Source organism: Myotis myotis, unplaced genomic scaffold, assembly GCF_014108235.1.
Source record: "Myotis myotis isolate mMyoMyo1 unplaced genomic scaffold, mMyoMyo1.p scaffold_m19_p_6, whole genome shotgun sequence".
Taxonomy (NCBI): Eukaryota; Metazoa; Chordata; class Mammalia; order Chiroptera; family Vespertilionidae; genus Myotis; species Myotis myotis.
Genome location: NW_023416368.1, coordinates 52,735,589 through 52,754,135, shown reverse-complemented (window position 1 = coordinate 52,754,135; position 18,547 = coordinate 52,735,589). Strand labels below are relative to the sequence as shown.

At 43.8% G+C, this 18,547-nt stretch overlaps 1 protein-coding gene across 3 annotated transcripts in view; it reads left to right on the top strand.

Annotated features, from left to right (window-relative positions):
• The window catches only part of ZNF827 (zinc finger protein 827), a 166,213-nt gene that overhangs the window by 103,468 nt on the left and 44,198 nt on the right, over positions 1 to 18,547 (top strand). For all 3 annotated transcript variants that reach the window (XM_036313385.1, XM_036313387.1, XM_036313388.1), the window contains exon 8: positions 4,441 to 4,544. In XM_036313385.1, coding sequence (XP_036169278.1) covers positions 4,441 to 4,544 — 104 coding nt within the window. The remainder of the gene's footprint in view (positions 1 to 4,440; positions 4,545 to 18,547) is intronic.

The following is an 18,547-nucleotide window of genomic DNA, read 5'->3' as shown; positions in this document are numbered from 1 at the left end:
AGGTTGCAACATTCACAAACTGGCTCCTTTTGTGGAAGAAGTGGTAACTGAGGCCAGTACAGGCGTGTGTCAGAGACGACGATGTTGTGAAGCTGTGTGTTCATGTATTTTTTTCCCTGAGAAGATGCAGACTCGGCTCATCCTGTGTTGGGCACCTCCTGGGCCTTCCTTCCCCACTACCCTCTCCCACCTCTCAGTCACTGCAGCCTGAACAGGGTGCCAGCTTCATCCACCGCAAAGCTGGGCAACTGCTGAGAGTGGGTGGCCTGCACAGGAAAAGAAAAGGAGCTTAAGGAACACCATCCCAACACCCAAAATGACACCACTCGGCACGAAGTTGCAGGGCGGTCATCTGTCCTCAGGGCATGGGCACGGTTAAAGATGACCAGTGTTCTTGGGGATCTAAAACCACTGAGCAAGCCCATGCTCCACGGGGCATGCTCCGAGTTTGGTCCCCCCTCCTTCTCTTCCTGAGGCATGGATGCCAATCTAGGTGACATGGTGCCACCACGAGCTTCATATTGGTGTGGAGATAGAGGTTGGCCAACCCCTCATGGCCTCGTTACCCTTCCCTTTTCATTTGGGCTTAATAATAGTGAGGAGCTTGCCCCCAGGAACGGTGGGTACAGGCCGTGGAGAAGGGTTAGGATTGCAAACTGCCCCATCCCCGGTGTTGTGGAAGTATGCGAAAAGTAGAGCATCTGTTAACTTCTAGAGAGAAGTAAAGACTAAAATTATTTTCACTTGCTCAACTTCTCAATTGATACAGTCTTCCTGCAGTGTCCCAGGATCCTGCTTACTGAAGTGGCTGCTCCCATCCTCCCTCATCCCTCCTACCCTCTCCCTTCCCTTTGTTCTGTCCGTTCCAAGCATCATGATTCTGTGTTGTCCATGAGTTGCCTAGATGCTAAGAGACCGCACAAAGGCAGCTTAGCGAGCGAGAGTGCACCCTGGACGCCAACCTGCCTGGATTCACATGCTGGCTCCGCTGATGGCATGGACAGTTATCTAACTTCTCTGTGCCTGAGTTTCTCCATCTGTACAAAATACAGATAATAATAGTGGTAGCTACCCCACAGGGTCCTTGTGAGGATTAAGTGAAGTTGATACACACAGAGCACCTTAGAACAGTGCCAGATACTTAGCAATATATATGTTCCTCTTTTACTGTACATCTACTAAGAACTTTAACATGAAATGTCTTATTTAACCCGGATAGCACCGTAATAGAGATGGTATTTTTAAACCTTTTCCCAATGATGAAACTGAGGCTAGAGAGGATATTGATTTGAAAAAGGTCACTTGACTCTCTAAGTGGCCAGTTTGGAATTCAGCCTCAGATCCTTCTAATCCAAACTCTGTGTAACCCACTGCACTCCCACCTCCCGGCCTGGGCGGATATGAACTCAAAGCGTTGCAGCTGGGCTTCTGCAGGCAGGCCATCCTGGCCAGGCCAGCCCCCAAGGGAGCTCTGCACCCTCCCTTCCTCAGCAGTAGTTACATGGCGGTTCCCTTTCACAGGCCTCTGCGCTCCCTGACATCTGTTCCCGGGCCTGGCAGAGTGTAGGCCCTCCCGGTTACTGTGAGCCCGAGGGAACGAAGGTAGTGTACAAGTTTCTCTGTGGCAAGAAGGGTGATAGTCTCGATGCCTTTTAGGGGGACCCTCTTGGGACCCATGGAAGTCTCCACATTTCAGACCAAACAGTTCCATGGGCTCCCCTGGACTCTCCGATGTCAAGGTGACTGCTATAGCCAGCGTGACAGTACCAGGCAGGCCCATTGCCCGCTCTTCACCCTGTGCCCAGGACCAGCCTGTGGTTTCCACGTGAACTGTCCACACGTGGGTGTCACTGTCGCCTCCTATGGAAGCTTCAGAACGAGGGAGGTGGGAATTGAGAAATCTTATTCTCTGGGTTTGACCAACAATCCTCCAACGTCTCTACATCTTTAAAAGTGCTCTGACTCTAACCAGTTTTCTTCATGGAAATATTGAAACTTAACCTCATCCCTCCAGCAGTCAGCTGACCCTTCCAAATCAGAGCAACCTTTTCTTCATTCATTTTATTCAAGGGAACAGCACTTCTTGCCACCTTGTGAGGAATGTTTCACTTATCACCCCTTTAGGTAGGCAGATACAAGTAAAAACCAGCTCACATTTATGGAGCACTTACTGTTTGCCAGGCACTGTGAAAAGCGTGTTCCATGGAGGACCTTGATGGGTGCTCAGAGCTCCTCTGCGAGGTTGGTTACTGTTATCATGCCATTTTAGAGACAAGAAGTGAAGGCTCCGAGAGTTTAATATTTTGCAGGGTCACACAGCCCTGAGTGGGGGAGCTGGAGTTCGAACCCAGGACTGCTTCCTCTCAAGCGCATGCTCTTAGACTCCATGCTGCACGGCCTTTTCCTTTCAGTGTTTGTATCATTTACAGGTTATGAGACGTTTGGCATAAAATGGCGTGTCTCCCCCCTCCCCAGTGCCTGCTAGCCTACAGCCAGTTCACTGTTAAGCCTATTAAATTGTTTTTTGTGTGTAAGATATAACTAAAAAGAAGCGTCGATCAGATACTTAAACCTCAGAGGGAAGGCAGGGGAGGGTGGGGGCAAGGGGAGAGATCAACCGAAGGACTTGTATGCATGCATATAAGCATAACGAATGGACACAGACACCAGGGGGGTGAGGTCATAAGCGGGGGGGGGGGGGGGGGGGGGGGGAATGCGGGAATAAGGACACATATGTAATACCTTAATAAAGAAAGGGGGAAAAAGGATAAAAATAACAAAGAAAAAAAAGTATGCAACACAACGTTGCATGAAACCTAGCCTAACTGTCCTGTAAAACTATGTTTATTAATGTATGTTTTACTTAAACATATTTATATGTCTTTTATTTTATCTTACTGTTCCCTTTATAACATATAATAATAGTAGCCATAGCCTTGCAGCATTTTTTAAGAAAGCAGCACCCGTCATGGGAGTTCTAGGCTGGGCTCCCTCAGCTCTTTTCTTTCCCATGATCCGTGGGTTTGCAGGGGGCCTGATCCCTGCGGGCTGTTTGGCTTCTGGGATGGTTCAGTCAATCAGAGGCCCTGATGGAGATGGGGGTGGGGCTTAAGGAAGAGCTAGGGTGTTTCTACCTCCCTCCCTCTTCTGCAGCAGCTGCCTCTTCCCTGTGGCCCCAGCTCCCATTTAAGTCCTTTTGTCCCTATAGCCTCAGGGTGGTGGTGGCCTCCCGCTTTTCCTATCTCTGGCTTGCTTTACTGCTCCCTATGCATTGTCCACCACCTGTGTACCCAGTGCCCTGGATTAAAATTTCCCTGTTATAAGTAGGTATTGCCAGTTCTTAGATGCTGCTGGATACTCCAGTATTCTCACATGTGATCATGATACTTATTATGATCACAATACAGTTTATGTTTGAGGCATGGAAGATGGATGGATGGTGTGATTGGGTTAAAACCCTCTGATTAAAAGCATCCAAAGGCTTTGTGCTCACTGTGGCTGTGGTATCAGTGGAAACCTGGCTGGGTGTTTGTGTCCCTGGTTCCAGTCCTAGCTGAGTCACTGGGCGTACTTAGAATCACTTAAGTCAGAGCCTCAGTTTCATGGAAAATGAAGGTACTCCCGGTATCCTTGCTGGCAGCCCCATTAGCTGGCTTTAACTCCTTCCGAACCAAGACAATTCTAAGATGCATCTGTGGGGACCATCGAGGTGTCTCCATCAGTGAAACAGCCCCTGACTCCAGCCATCTGCCCTTCTAAGGCACACTGTTGGTCCCCAGGGGATCAGGTGCCCGCATGTGGGTGAGCCAGGGCAAGCCTATCACCCCTATGGGAAGAACCTCGGACAGGCCTTTCTGATTCTGACCCAGATGGTCGGTCTTCATTTGGGCTTAACACACTTGAAGAACATATAATGCAGGGGCCCTCAAACTTTTTAAACAGGGGGCCAGTTCACTGTCCCTCAGGCCGTTGGAGGGCCGGACTATAGTTTAAAAAAAACTATGAACAAATTCCTATGCACACTGCACATATCTTATTTTAAAGTAAAAAAACAAAACGGGAACAAATACAATATTTGTGTTTGCATGTGGCCCGCGGGCCGTAGTTTGAGGACCCCTGATATTATGCAATACTAAAATTCAGTGCTCAGCTGTCCTGACTGCAGGCTTAACCATCTTTCAAATACAATCTGTCATATATTCACCTGACATATAAAACTAGCAGCAGAATGTGCATATGGGACTTGTCTGATGTAATATACTTTCTCTGTTTTAAGCACAAGCTTCTTATGGTCTCTAAACACCATTTTTAAAAATACAGTATCCAGCGTGTGTGTGTGTGTGTGTGTGTGTGTGTGTGTGTGTGTGTTTGGGGCTGATGCTCTGGGTACCTTAAATAACTTTAATTTACTAAACTTCACTCCTCCTCCCCGACCCCCAGCCCTTTCTTTTCAGAAGATACATTTAGACAATCACCATTCTCCTCCAATTCAAAAGACCTGCTGCCCGGCGACTCTGCGCTCCACGGGAGAATACCAGCACCAGGTATGGATACACTGTTGGCTTTGCTTCTACTATTGATCGCTTAAAAAATTACTTTTCTGAAATGTGTGAATTTTCAGATGCTTTCAGTGAATGTGTTGACGTTATTCGTATGAAGAAGCCAGGTTTTTAAAAAGAGGGAGGAACTCAATTTCAGCAGCCACAAAAGTTCATTAAGAGAAAATGCAGACGGTGAGAAAGCTCTTCGTCTGCTTCAGCAGCCCATTGTTGTTTACCTGCTGGTGTTTCATTCGTATTGTGACGTTCTTAATCTTTGAAACAGCGAAGTGTACCCTGAAGATACTTTGCTTTTCACGTTGTCAGTGTTTCAGGGAGGCAGCCAGGAAGGTAGGGGAGGGTGGTGGCCCGGGCGGGACCCGTCAGGACCCCGTGGGGTGTGGGCCACTGCAAAGCCCACTCCAGTTCCCGTGGAGACAATCTTGCCCCAGATTTCACTCTCCTTAGACTGTCTGCATATATCCATCTAACGCTCCTTTTTGCCATCTTTGCATCAGCACATAATGTCTTACCTACTCTTCCTTTCCTTTCCAAGTAAAAAGGAAGATGTGTTTGCTGCCCCCTCATCAACAGCATGACCGTCCTCAGGGCTCGTGGGTGTCCTCAGAGTTGTTATGAAATGAGGACATTTGAGAACCTCTGCCCTGCAGCCTGTGTTCCTTACTCACCCAACCCCCCCCCCCCCCCCACCCACCCCAACACCAATCCCGCAGCCAGGAAGCTTCCTGCTGTGGCTACCTTCCTTCCCAGCCACAGGGAGAACTTCAGAAGCTCTCGGTGGCCTCCACACCCATTCCTTTGTCCAGGAGAGCAGTGGGAGCCCATGGCTCGGTGCGTGTGCAGGAGGGTCTAGCAGCAGGGGTGTTGGCCGGGAACCCCTTCAGAAATAAGTCCGGTGTCCTCCGCACAGCCGAGGAGCCGGCTAACAGACAGCTGGAGATCTGAGTAGTGTGTAACTCAGAAAGAGCCGAGCAGCATCTTAGAAATGTTGGCGTGGGCATCATAAGTCATCGGAAGGGACGTCTAACAAACGGTTGGGAAAAGGCAGCTTTGTCGTCCTTGTGATGGCAGATCCATTTCTTCTCATCTCCAAAGAGTCCAGGGGCCGGCCTGCTTTTTAGCTCCACAGGACTTTTCAGTCCCATCACCCTAAATAACACACACACACACACAGAAACACATTACCTGCCACCCGGTTCCAGGGGTGGAGGGAAATCCCGCTTAGCTGATGTCTTCATTCTCAAACAGGGCTTTTTGAACTACTGGGTACTTCCCACGGTGTCCTTTTGAATAGCCATCTCCCTGGTCCCCAAATTATCGCCCTGCTGTTAAGTTGATGGATTGTGACTTTCTAATGTCAAAATAACTGCCTAGGAATTGCAAGTCGGAGTGCTGTTACCCACCCAGGCCGCGCCCATGATGGGTGCACCAGCCCTGCATTGCGGCCTCAGCGTTGGGCTCCGCTATATTTTAAGAAGGGTTTATGGTCATGTTGCAACTTGACCTCAAAGAGCGAGATCAGTACATGTCTCACTGTGTGCAGGTGGCGTTTCTGTGATTTGCTTGGAAGACTTCTATTACGAATGAGATAAAGTTAAAAAGTTAACTTATGTTGAGGGGAAAGCCAGCATAGCGGGGATTTTAGAAATGCAAATACACCATTCTGAGGGAGAGCCAACCTCTGTCCTTCAAAAAGCCTTCCTTCAGGCAGAGGATGAGCAAAGTGATGTTCACATTTTACTAAAACCCACAGCAGCACGGGGGCTTTTTACAAAGAAGCAAGGTGGCTATGCTTGGCAAATGGCGTTAAAATGCAAAAAGTTAAAAATGATAAGGACAACCTTGTAAGCACAAAGTTCCTGTAAGCTGAAGACATGTTTTGTAAGGGAAAGCCTCAGTAATTTGAACTCATTGTGGAGAAGACCAATCTGAGTTAACAAAATATTGAAGCATGGAGACTTCCCAGATAAACATTTCTTTCAAGTTCAGACAGTGATGACTGGACATGATACCCCTACTAAATTAATGCTCCCCACTCCCTTACCCACAATTCGGAAGCCCAAAAGCTCTACCAACCATTACTTTTAAAATAAATTACTCGGTGATACAAACGAATGGGAGCCTATTTACAGTCTTTATGTATTAGCCCAAGGGTAGAATTCATGCATTTTATTGCAGAAATATCAACATACTTGAGTATAAAGGCCCACTGGAGTGTTGCAAAAATATGCATTGTGCACCATATTATCTTCTTAAAATCAGAACAAGTATGAATCTCAAAGTACATCAGGCACCAGGGGTCTGGGATGTGGTGGGCTTACATTCACTCGAGTACTCTGCTGAAATGCTGTGCTGGGGACAAGGAGATTTGAAGCTAGAGTTGAGGATCTTAGGTTCTGCAGTATAAGAGTCACGAATTCATATAGAAAATTGTGAAAGACCAAGTGGGCAGCACATTGCTGAATCACTGGAGAAGACGTGACAAGAGAGCAGATTCAGTGGGGACACCGCAGTGCTCGGGCAGCCTTAGTAATGAGGGCCTGGGTGAGAGGGAAGGGGGGATGGGAGAGGCAGGTGGGGAAGACAAGGGTGGCTGACTGGGCTGGGAGGCTGGCTAGCTGTGCCATGAGCAGGTTGAGTTAAGGAATGACAGTGACTGTGCAGAAATGAGGAGGCCAGGAAGGAGACAGCTGGCTTTAGTGACTAAGCATAAAATAATTTGTGATTAGTATATCAACAAAAGCCCCAGAGTCCTTAGAAATCTTCTGTTGGGTGCTTTCAACCTTACCATTAAAATATTGTTTCTATTCTTTATGTACCTTGCAAACTTCTTTCCACAGATAATCTACAATAGCAAAAGTGTAATATGCTAATTAGACTGGATGTCCTTCCGGAGGACCTTCCAGACGAAGCCAGGGCTGCGAGGGAAGCCCGGGTCCCGGGTGCCAGAAGGAAGCTGGTGCTGGCAGCCGGGGGAAGGAAGGCCTACTCTTGCACGAATTTCATGCAAGATAAATGTCAGTCTGGAAAATTATCTCAGGTTCCCAATTAGTAGAGACTGTAATTAATGAGATTACATGGGCCTAGTTCCAATCTAAGAAATCTCTTGCAAATGCTGAGAACCCATAGCATTCGTTCAACAGTATAGATTGGCATATGTTTATATCCCTTCTACCCATGGGATGAAATTCTTTCCAAACACTTTGCAGTGAGACCATGGGGCAGGGGCGCTGTCCCTCCCAGGAGGCTCACTTAAGGCGAGTGTGTGGGGGATAGCTAAGTGGGGAGGGTGGGGAGGACCGTGGGCTGTGGAGACATCGAGAATAGCACAGTTAACTAGGCATGTGCCTTCGGCAGATGGTATCTGAGACACACAGCTGCCACCATGCCAGAGAAACAGAATCAACACAAAGCTGCACGGTGCCTTGGTCTCTGGTGTTGCCACTATTTTCTAGACTGACTTTCCTGCGAACCAAAGAATGCTTGAGAGCCCAGACCTAAGGTCTTTACTTGCCGTGAATGTCTTAGAGGTAGCACCAGGAGTCCTTAATAACACGATGATTTAGAAGCTGCTGTCACCTGCTGGACGGAATACCCTTCAAGCTGTGAAGAGATGCTGAGTGCACCCTGGGTGGTGGTGCTGCTGGTGGTGATTTTGCAAAAGAAAGAGAAGAACTTTCCTGTTCTGGGGCAGATAGAATCACAGGCCGTGTATAGTTCCGTGCACTTTATCTAATGCATAGTTGTCTCGCTCTGTGGAAGATCTATGTTAGGGAAGAAAGGTTCTGAGTTCGGGTGCTCGTCAGGGCACGGGGGGGGGGGGGGGCGAGCGGTGCTTCTGAGTGGACGGCAGACCCCTGCACCTGTAGCTGCCTGTGTCTGCTGCGGGGGGAAGAGTGTCTGTCTGAGCATGGCTGTCACACAGTGTGGCGCTTCTGCTGTGTCTTAGTGTGACTTTTGAAGTCACAGTCTGTTTGCTCTGTTTTAAGCCAAAACACAATAACACAACCTGTGCAGGTGTGAAGGGAAATGTGGGTCTCTGTGGAATTCTCTCACAGCATTCGGAGTCACTGGTGCTTCTGTTGTCATTTCAGATGGGGCTCAGCGTTAGTGTAGAGCATTTCAGCAATTATAGGTGTAAATCCCGATTCCCATTATTTGCCAACTCCTTTTTAAAAGCCCTCTTTTCATTGTTGTTGTTTATAATATACAAACAGGGAGCAAAGAACCTGGGGAAATTTAGTTCCTTTTAGGACCTGAGATGCCAAGTGGGATCTGATGTCAAACGAAAAACCTGGTTTGGAATGGTCTGCCTTGTCCCCAGGCCAATTCTTGATCCATTTTCCTCTCTCTGTTCGCCCATCAATCTAATAGGAGTGGTACCATGTCATACACTTTTCTGAAATCTAAATAAATGATGCCTTGAATTAGAGTGCCACCCGCAACTAACCCAGCCTACCATGCTACTGGCCAGATATGAATGGCCTCTTTCAGACAGTGGCTTAAAAAAATGTGCCCGTCACTTCTTTATAGTAAGACTTCCCAACTCATCCCTCAAGGGAGACACATACAAAGCTGCCCTGGATTACAGCAAGGCGTTTTCTTCAATCCTTTTTCAAACACACCAGGTTCTTTTTACATTCAGACTAAGTCACGGATAAACAATAGAACATCGGGTATTATTGGCATGTATCATTTTGTAGCTTAAGCTCCTTTTTGATTAAACAAATTTATTCTGTACAGAGAGGGAAGCTAATAGTTATCAAGGACCTTCTAAATTGTCAGGCACAGGACCTGTGCCATCTCATTTAATTCTGTAAACAACTCATTCAGACAGAAGTTATGCTCAATTTACAGATGACTAAATAGAGGTTCAGAGAGATTTAATAACCTTTTCTAGTTTATTGATATATAATTGACATATAACATTGTATTAGTTCAAGGTACATAATATACTGTTATGCTTATATTGCAAAATGATTACCACAATAAGTTTAGTTTACATTCATCACCTAACATAGTTATAAATTTATTCTTGTGATGAGAGCTTTTATGCTCTACTCTCTTAGCAACTTTCTGTTTTAAAGAAATATTTTTATTTATTTTAGAGAGAGAGGAAGGGAGAGGAAGGTAGAAACACTGTTAAGAGGCTGCCTCCTACATGCCCCCTACTGGGGATCGAGCCCACAACCTGGGTATGTGCCCTGACCAGGAATTGAACCGGCAACCTTCTGGTACACCGGTTGATGCTCCAACCAACTGAGCCACAGTGGACAGGGATCTCTTAGCAACTTTCAAACATACATTACAGTATGGTGAACTTCAGTCACCATGCTGTACATCAGATTCCCAGGACTTATTTATCTTATAACCAGAAGTTTGTACCTTTTGCAGAGAGATTTAATAGCTTGTTCAAAGTCGCAATGTGGGTGAGTGGCAGCACAGGAATTCAAACCCAGAACTGCACAGTACATCTTCTCTCTTTCTGCCCTGTCACGGTGCCCATTAAGCCAGAGAATGCGTCACCAGCGGTGACCACATCTCCCCAGTGTTTGCCCACACGTACCCACATTTGGCATTTGAAGTATTACTGATGGCTTGCCTTTAGTGTGTGTGTTGTGTGCCATTGAGTCAGCTCTGACCCTGTGATGAGTGATGGCCCCAATGCCGTGTCCTCAACAGCCCTGCTCAGCTCCTGCAGACTCATGCCTACACCTTCGTTTATGGAGTCAGTCCGTCTCATATTTGGTCTTCTCTTATCCTGCTGCCTTCTGTCTTTCCCGGCATTATTATTTTTTTTTTTTTATTAGTTAAGGTATTACAAATGTGTCCTCATCCCCCCCATTAACCCCCAACCTCCCCCCCACACACACTCATGCTCCCATCCCCCTGTTGTCCATGTCCATTGGTATGGCTTATATACATGTATACAAGTCCTTCGGTTGATCTCTTCCCCTTACCACCGCCCTCCCCTACTTTCCTTCTGGGGATTGATAGCCTGATTGCTGTTTCTCAGTCTTTGAGTCTGTTCCTTTTCATCAGTCTATGTTGTTCTCTATAATCCACAAATGAGTGAGATTTTCCCGGCATTATTATCTTTTCCAAAGAACCCTGTCCTCTCATGATGTGCCCTAAATGGAATAGCTTCAGTTTTGCCTCCAGCGATGTTTCAGGGTTAATTTGCTCTAAGACCCACTTGTTCGTCTTTCTGGTGGTTCAGGATATCCATAGAGCAATCCTTCAACATTATATTTTAAATGAATCCTTTTTTTTCCTATCAGCCTCTTCACTGTCCAACTTATGCCTCTGTACGTAGGAATTGGGAACATAGGGGAATGTCTTCTTTTAGATAGGAATTAAAAGTAGTCTAAGACATTTCAAAGAATTTACAAGGTAAGAATGTATTGTTTATTTATTTTGTTTATTTATTGACTTTATCTTTTTGGAGAGAGATCAGTTTGTTGTTCCACTTATTTATGCATTCATTGGTTGATTCTTGTATGCGCCCTGACCGAAGTTCAAACCCACAACCTTGGTGTGTCAGGACGATGCTCTGACCAACTGAGCTACCCAGCCAGGGTTTGTACTATTTATTAATATCATTCTAATTCTGTTCTCTTCCATTTCTATTTTTCTTTCTTCCTTTAATACTTTGCTGTCTGGTGATCATAGTCACTTGGAATGTTTCTTTCAGTTATGAAAGTTAAAGCAACTGTTTATGTTTCTTTTCAGTAATCTTTAATGGATCATTTGGGCCATAGAAATAGCTTCATGAAACTGTCTAAAACCTCCTGGTTAAATAAAACTTGACCCACTGAAGTGAGTGGTGACCTGGTCAGCAGCGGCTCAGAAGAAAAAGTTCTTCACTGGAGAACCAAGGTGTAGTCCTGGCCGGGTTTCCAGTAGAAAGAGAATGGGAGATCTCTTGCCTTCTTCCACATCCCCTCTTTCAAAAGCTCTGCCATAGGTGACACTACTGTGACTTCTGCCCAGGTTCTTTTATTTTCTTTGTTCGGCCAAAACTATATGCTAGGACAGGGGGAGATCAGAGTGGAGTCTAGGCGCGTTCCCCCTGAATTTCTGCCACCCCCACCAAGACTTGGGGAAGAAACAAGGCACCATAAGTGATGCTTGAAAGACATGGTGCTTGGAGTTGAGGGTGGGACCAGGAAGAGGGCACGAGAAGGACTTCTAGGAAGCTGGACGCTCTGTTTCTTTATCTGGCTGCTGATTACATGCAAATTCACCGAGCTGTGCTGATGATGGTATTTCTGCCTTTGTTAGGGCTGATTGGCTCATTCACAGATAGGTAGGTCTGGATGCTAAGTGTTCACCTCCAGGCCATCGATAGCCTGTGAGCATTCACTTCAGAGACCACGACAGTGCTAACGATGACAGCGGTCTTTCAATGATACAGTTTCCCGTTTGCAGGACCATTTCCTTCCGGAGCACGAGCTCACTGCCCTGAACCAAATGGCATGTAGGTTGATATAGCTGATTCCTGTTGTGCTTCAAATTGAGACAGGATTCTGCCCAGCGTATGGTGTTTCTTTGATATGCCTGCAGTAGGTGAGCTCTAGTCTGTCAGCTGTTTACCAGAAGGAGAAGTTTTCATTGCTATGGACCTTCACAGTCCAGATAATGTAATTTCAGGCTGAAAATGGTGGGCTCACAACTAGCCCCACCTGGTCTTAGTGTAGATGAGTTCCCAAGGGGCGCTACTGATGCCATTAACTCTGTAGAGAAAGGTCTCGCATTAAGCGGTGTCAGCTCTGGGTCCAGTTTAGTTCTTGTCAAAAATATAACTAACTGGGTGTCTGCAGACCAACAGTTGCAGGGTTCAGGCACATGGTTTGTTAAGGGCAGTGACCTTTCCAATGGAGACATTTCTATCCAGTTTAGCTGCATCACCTGAGCTAGCTATAGAAAACTACAAAGATTGAGATGAAAACTATGGTGTTGGCCAAGCCTCCTTATCTCCACCCAGATAGCACAGGGGTTGAGTCACTGGGTGCTGAAGATAATCATCAACACTTTCATGTTTGTGCTTTGTGGGAAATGGTAACGTCCAAAAGGCCTTTTTAAAACCCAGCTTGAGGACTTTGTTTCTCAGATACGTGTTACCCCCTGAGGCTGTGATCACCTGCCTGGGAACTTCCTGGGACCAGAGAGGAGATGCTTGTGCTCACATAAAATATTTTGCACAGCATTTACATGGCCTCAGTAGTGCCTGTGGTGTGTTGTTACTTTTGCAGACTGAGATAGATGCCTTGAGGATGACTAATACAGTAATAGACCAAACTCTCAAGTATGCCTAATGGATGGTGGAGAGTGTTTGAAAACCACAATGCAGTGAGCCTGACCTCAGTTTGGGACTGGCTCCTTCAATCTACAAGGCCTTTTCCCTGTATACACAATATGCTCTTCCATTCCTTTGCTATGAATTGCATTCAATTTCTTCTTTGTATTTATTCTTTTTCAGGGCAGCATCTGCCCTCCAGCAACCAGGGGAGGGGAAAAAGAAAACATTCCACTTGCAAACTAGACCATCTATTTTCATTCAAATAAACCCATCCTATATTCTCATACATAGGCCAAATGGCTGCCTCTCCATGGTAAGAAAGGCACCCGCCGTGTCACACCACAGCCCTCCCTTGATGTAGCTATTTGGAGTGACAGACAGGAGCTGCAATTTGGCCCTATGATGTGTTTCCTTTAGCAAAGTACTTATCATTTATGTTTTCAATTTATCATTCAGAAAAGAAAGATGTTAACTAGAAGCGCTGAAGGAAGGGTAGTCTTTGCATTTGCTTAATGATATCAGGTTCACCACATCAGCCACTGGTGGTCTATTGAGACGTCCCACACAGAGGTCCCTCAAACTCTTTAAATTCAACAGGTCCCGAGCTAAGTGGCTCATCCTCCACCTCCCAACTGTCCCTATACCTTCTGTCCAGAATCCACTAATTAAATCCCCCTCTCGATCCTGTTTTTTCCTATCTTGGTGGATAGCATCATCACCAGCACCCACCATGACCGACCATGAGGTTGGACACCATTTGTCTGGGCTCCCCTCAAAACAACTATGTTGCTTGTGGAACTAATGTTAAATGTTTTTAAAGAGAGATCTGATAAGACTTTGATTACAAAACATAGTAAAAAAGATGTTTTTTTAATACAGATTAAAATGGATCCATCTATAGATATAAGGTGTGCAGTAAAGCCCTTTCCAAGTATAGCTGGTCTCACTACCATGCTGAAGCTCTCTTTTTAGAATTAAATGGTTTATCTTGACAGGAGAAAGATCACAGAGCTAGTGTGCTTGTGTTTTCCACCTTAGAAACAGATCTGACAACCACCAGAGAAAGTCTAGGGCAGCTTTTCTGAGGGCAGATCGTAGGAGATGGAGGTACAAGAAGCCTTTAGATGATTTGATGTGAAAGTCCAATCCTGATTTCTCATATGTAATAATAGACTTCCCAGGCACAAAAAAATTCACATTAATCTTATATTAAAAAGCTTGGAATTATTTCAAAAAGAACTGTTTCCCATCTGTGAGCCAATCACGCCATCAAATTAGCTTCTCTTTTAAAGTAAATTATTCTATTGAGGAACCGTGTTATATTTTGATCCCAATAGGGCAGAAGTTCACATAGGAGTGTCTCATAAGAACTCATGGGAAGCTGTGTGTGAGGCAGATTTGAATTCAGATCTGACTGTCTCTGAAATTCGGGAAGTCCACGAAATGGAAATAGTTCTTTTTCTTTTTTTTAAATTTCTTCATTGATTAAGTTATTACATATATGTCCTTATCCCCACATTACCCCTCATCCCCCCCCCCCACTCATGCCCTCAGCCCCCTGTTGTCTGTGTCCATTGGTTAGGCTTATATGCTTGCATATAAGTCCTTTGGTTGATCTCTCCCCTTTACCCCCACCCTCTCCTACCTTCCATCTGAGGTTTGACGGTCTGATCGATGCTTCTCTGTCTCTGGATCTGTTTTTGTTCATCAGTTTATGTTGTTCATTATATTCCATAAATGAGTGAGATCATGTGATATTTATCTTTCTCTGACTGGGCTTATTTCACTTAGCATAATGCTCTCCAGTTCTATCCATGCTGTTGCAAATGGTAAGAACTCCTTCTTTTTTACCAAAGTGTAGTATTCCATTGTGTAGATGTACCACACTTTTTTAATCCACTCGTCTACTAATGGGCACTTAGGCTATTTCCAAATCTTAGCTATGTGAATTGTGCTGCTATGAACATAGGGGTACATATATCCTTTCTAATTGGTGTTTCTAGTTTCTTGGGCTATATTCCTAGAAGTGTGATCACTGGGTCAAATGGGAGCTCCATTTTTAATTTTCTGAGGAAACTCCATACTGTTCTCCACAGTGGCTGCACCAGTCTGCATTCCCACCAGCAGTGAAGGAGGGTTCCTTTTTCTCCGCATCCTCACCAGCACTTGTCGTTTGTTGATTTGTTGATGGTAGCCATTCTGACAGGTGTGAGATGGTACTGAATTATCATTTTGATTTGTATCTCTCAGATGATTGGTGACTTTGAGCATGTTTTCATATGCCTTTTGGCCTTTCTTCTGTCTTCTTTCGAAAAGTATCTATTTAGGTCCGTTGCCTATTTTTTGATTGGGTTGTTTATCTTCCTTTTGTTAAGTTGGAAATAGTTACTTTTCTTTCAATTATTTAAAAGTTGTACATGGCCTTTTCCTCTTGCATAGGAAACAAGTCCCACAGATTTCCTGCTACTTCCTCAGTTGTTTCTTACACATGGAGAAACAGTTTTCCACAGCCCTCAGGCTGCACGCCTAAAGTCTTACACCTTCCTCTCCACCTGTACAGGACACAGGAGGGCCAGGCCCTTTGGCCTCGGAGATGCCCACACACAGCCACGTCTGCTCTCAATCTCCTATATGTACTCCCAAATGTTTTTGCATTCTGTCTCATCCCAATCTGTTCCTTCCCTCCTTCTATTATGAGCCATTGTAGGGCTTACATGAGGCAAGACTTCCATTAAATACTCTGTTAAGCATGTAAATAAGAAATGAGTTCTCTAAGTTACAGAGAAATACAATGCTCTATGTGGTTTTGTGAACTTGGACCCTGATGTCCCATTCTAGGAATTGACTACAAATAGACTTGAGCAAGTCACACTGAGGTATGTGGACAAAGAGTAAGGTATATGGACAAGGGTGCATTTTGTGGCAAAACACCTGAAAACAAGCTAGGTAGGGAGCTGGTGAAATGAACCATGGGACATAGGATGGAAAATTTCACAGCTATTAAGGAAGTTAATTTTTAAAATGTATTTGAAAAGATGTTCCGGACATATTGTTAGATTTTAAAAATAAACAAAAAGCTGACTGCAGACAACATGTGTGACATGACCCTATTTATGTTAAAAAACAACACCACAGAGGTGTGGTACGTTTTATGTGCACATAATGGGCTTGCATGTGCCAAGATAATTTCTCAAGAGATAAACTGTTAACAGTGACTACCACTGGGGTGTGAAAGGGACTAGGATGGGCAAGAGAGGGATAGTAAATGAGAGTTATTCTCTCATTTTTTTAGTTTATGTCCCTTGTACTATTTTTTACCATTAATTTACATTACTTTTGTAATGTTTTAAAGTTTTAAAAAAGTAAAGTGGGATACATATATATTCAAATCACAGTTTTTTTAGAATCTGTCATTTATATATATATGATGACTTGGACCCTTAATAAATGATCTCTAAGTTAAATGAACTACTAAAAATATAGATAAATCCAGGTTGGTGTGGTTTCAGTGGTTGAGCATCGACCCATGAACCAGGAGGTCACGGTTCAATTCCCTCAGGGCATATGTCCGGGTTGCAGGCTCAATCCCCAGGAGGGGGCATGTAGGAGGCAACCTATCCATGATTATCTATCATCATTGATTGTTTCTCTCTCTCTCTCCCCTTCTCTCTTCCTCTCTGAAATCAATGAAAACCTATTTAAAAAATATAAATAAATAAGTAAAAATATAAATAAAGCAATGATTCTTAGCCATCTTCCTACAATGAGCTCCTCCAGCTAGATGCCAGAGTTAAATGAGTTTTTCATACAATTCATGAGACTATAAAGTGGTTACAAACCCACATGAATGCTGTGATCCCATGGTTTGTAAAAATATGTACATACAGGAAACAAATCAGGAAGGATAGATGGAGAAATAACTGTTCTGTCAGTTTAAATAGGATTTCAAGTGATTTTTACTTGTAAGGACTTCCATTTTTTAAATAAGCCTCTATTATTTTTATAATCAGAAATCATCACTATGCTCCTTTCATTTTGAACAAAGGAGAAACTGTCCTGTATATTCTGTTACTGAATGCTCGACACCAAATCTCTCTGGAAGTTTCTATCATAAAGATGTGCTTGGAGCTTTGGACAAGGAGGTCAGCTTCACCAAAACCATATTTAAATGTTATCCCAGAAGAAAGGGAGAAAAAATTAGATCTAGAAGCATCAAAAAGGAATGAAGATACTTTCAGCTGGAAGAGATGAAAATGTTGGAGGGAAAAAACTTGTAAGGGGTGTTAGCAAAGTAGAATCTCTCTTAAGATATCAAAGTACTTCAGACTAAGAGGTACTGTTTTAATGTCGTGTTTATTGGCACCTATGACCATCACGATTTCTCCATCTTCTGTTACATGTACCCTTAGGTACGTACCTTTTCCCCATCCAGTCGAAATGACTCATCCATCTGCAAAATCTCGTTCCCTGCTGTATGTATCCAGGAGTGAGTCACTCAGATCAGTTGCTTCTCTTCTAACTTGAATGGAATTAAGCTCAAGAACGTTCGATTGAAAGGTTTATGAATGGGTGGATCCCAGAAAAAGCAATGGTGAAGTTTTCAGGGAAATCGGCTATATTCAAGGAAACAGAATAATTTGGGAGTTCAATAGCTCAGAAGTAGAATAATTTAAAAAAAAGATTAGGTCCAAATTCTGTCAGTCTTCACTAGAGCATAGAGGCAGGAATTATTTCATTATATGTGTTTTAGGTAACAACTATTTTGTCTTAAAGGCAACATGACTCATACAAATTATTTTTGTGCTCACTAATTTTTAATGCATTGCTAGGTACTTGCCAAGAGAAAAGCAAAGGAAAATTTTACTCAGGAAAAAGAAAATGTGTACTCTTGCAAATGCTTTTAACATGTAGGCATGCTTTTGGTATGTGAAAGTTATTTTTGAAACTATTTTCGGCCAAATTGTTTTTCATTTTCATGAAAAATGTTAATTTTTAAAGCACTCTGGTCTATCTCCCAACTGTTACTTTTATCACTCGAAAATGTGGTATTTTAAAAATATCATCACTGGTGTCATACTAAGACTTGTCTTGGACTGCAAGCCTTTCATAGTAATTAATTTTTTAAAAAGCATTTGGACGTGAAAAATGAATAAAATGGAAGTTCACCAAAATGCTCAAGGCAGTTGTCTTTGGATGATGATGATGATGGGAACTGTGGTTGTGGTTTTGGGGTTTGCACCCTAACTTTTCTACGTTCTAGTTTTCTATAATGAGCATGGGACACTTTTATAAGGACAATGTCAAATTTATTAGAAGGCATAAGGTGTTAAGGAATAAAGATAAGATCCATGAAGCTTTTAGTTATACTATAATAATTATTGTGCTCACACACAGAATAGGCCTTCTTCCAAGGTTCCTAAACACAATGAAAAAATATTGGCAGAGATGTTTCAAAAAAAATAGAGGTTACATATCCCATAAGTTACTAAGAAAGAGCTATGAAATCCTCATATGGAAAATATGACCACAGTCATTTAAATATGGATTTCAATGTGGGTACTTAGTATTGGGTACTAAGCTCACTTGAGGATAATGACTTATTCTTAACCTTACAAGGGAGATTAATGAATTAAATTTGTGCTAGGGCACCAGCTGTTAGAAAGTAACTTCACAGCTTCTTATTTAA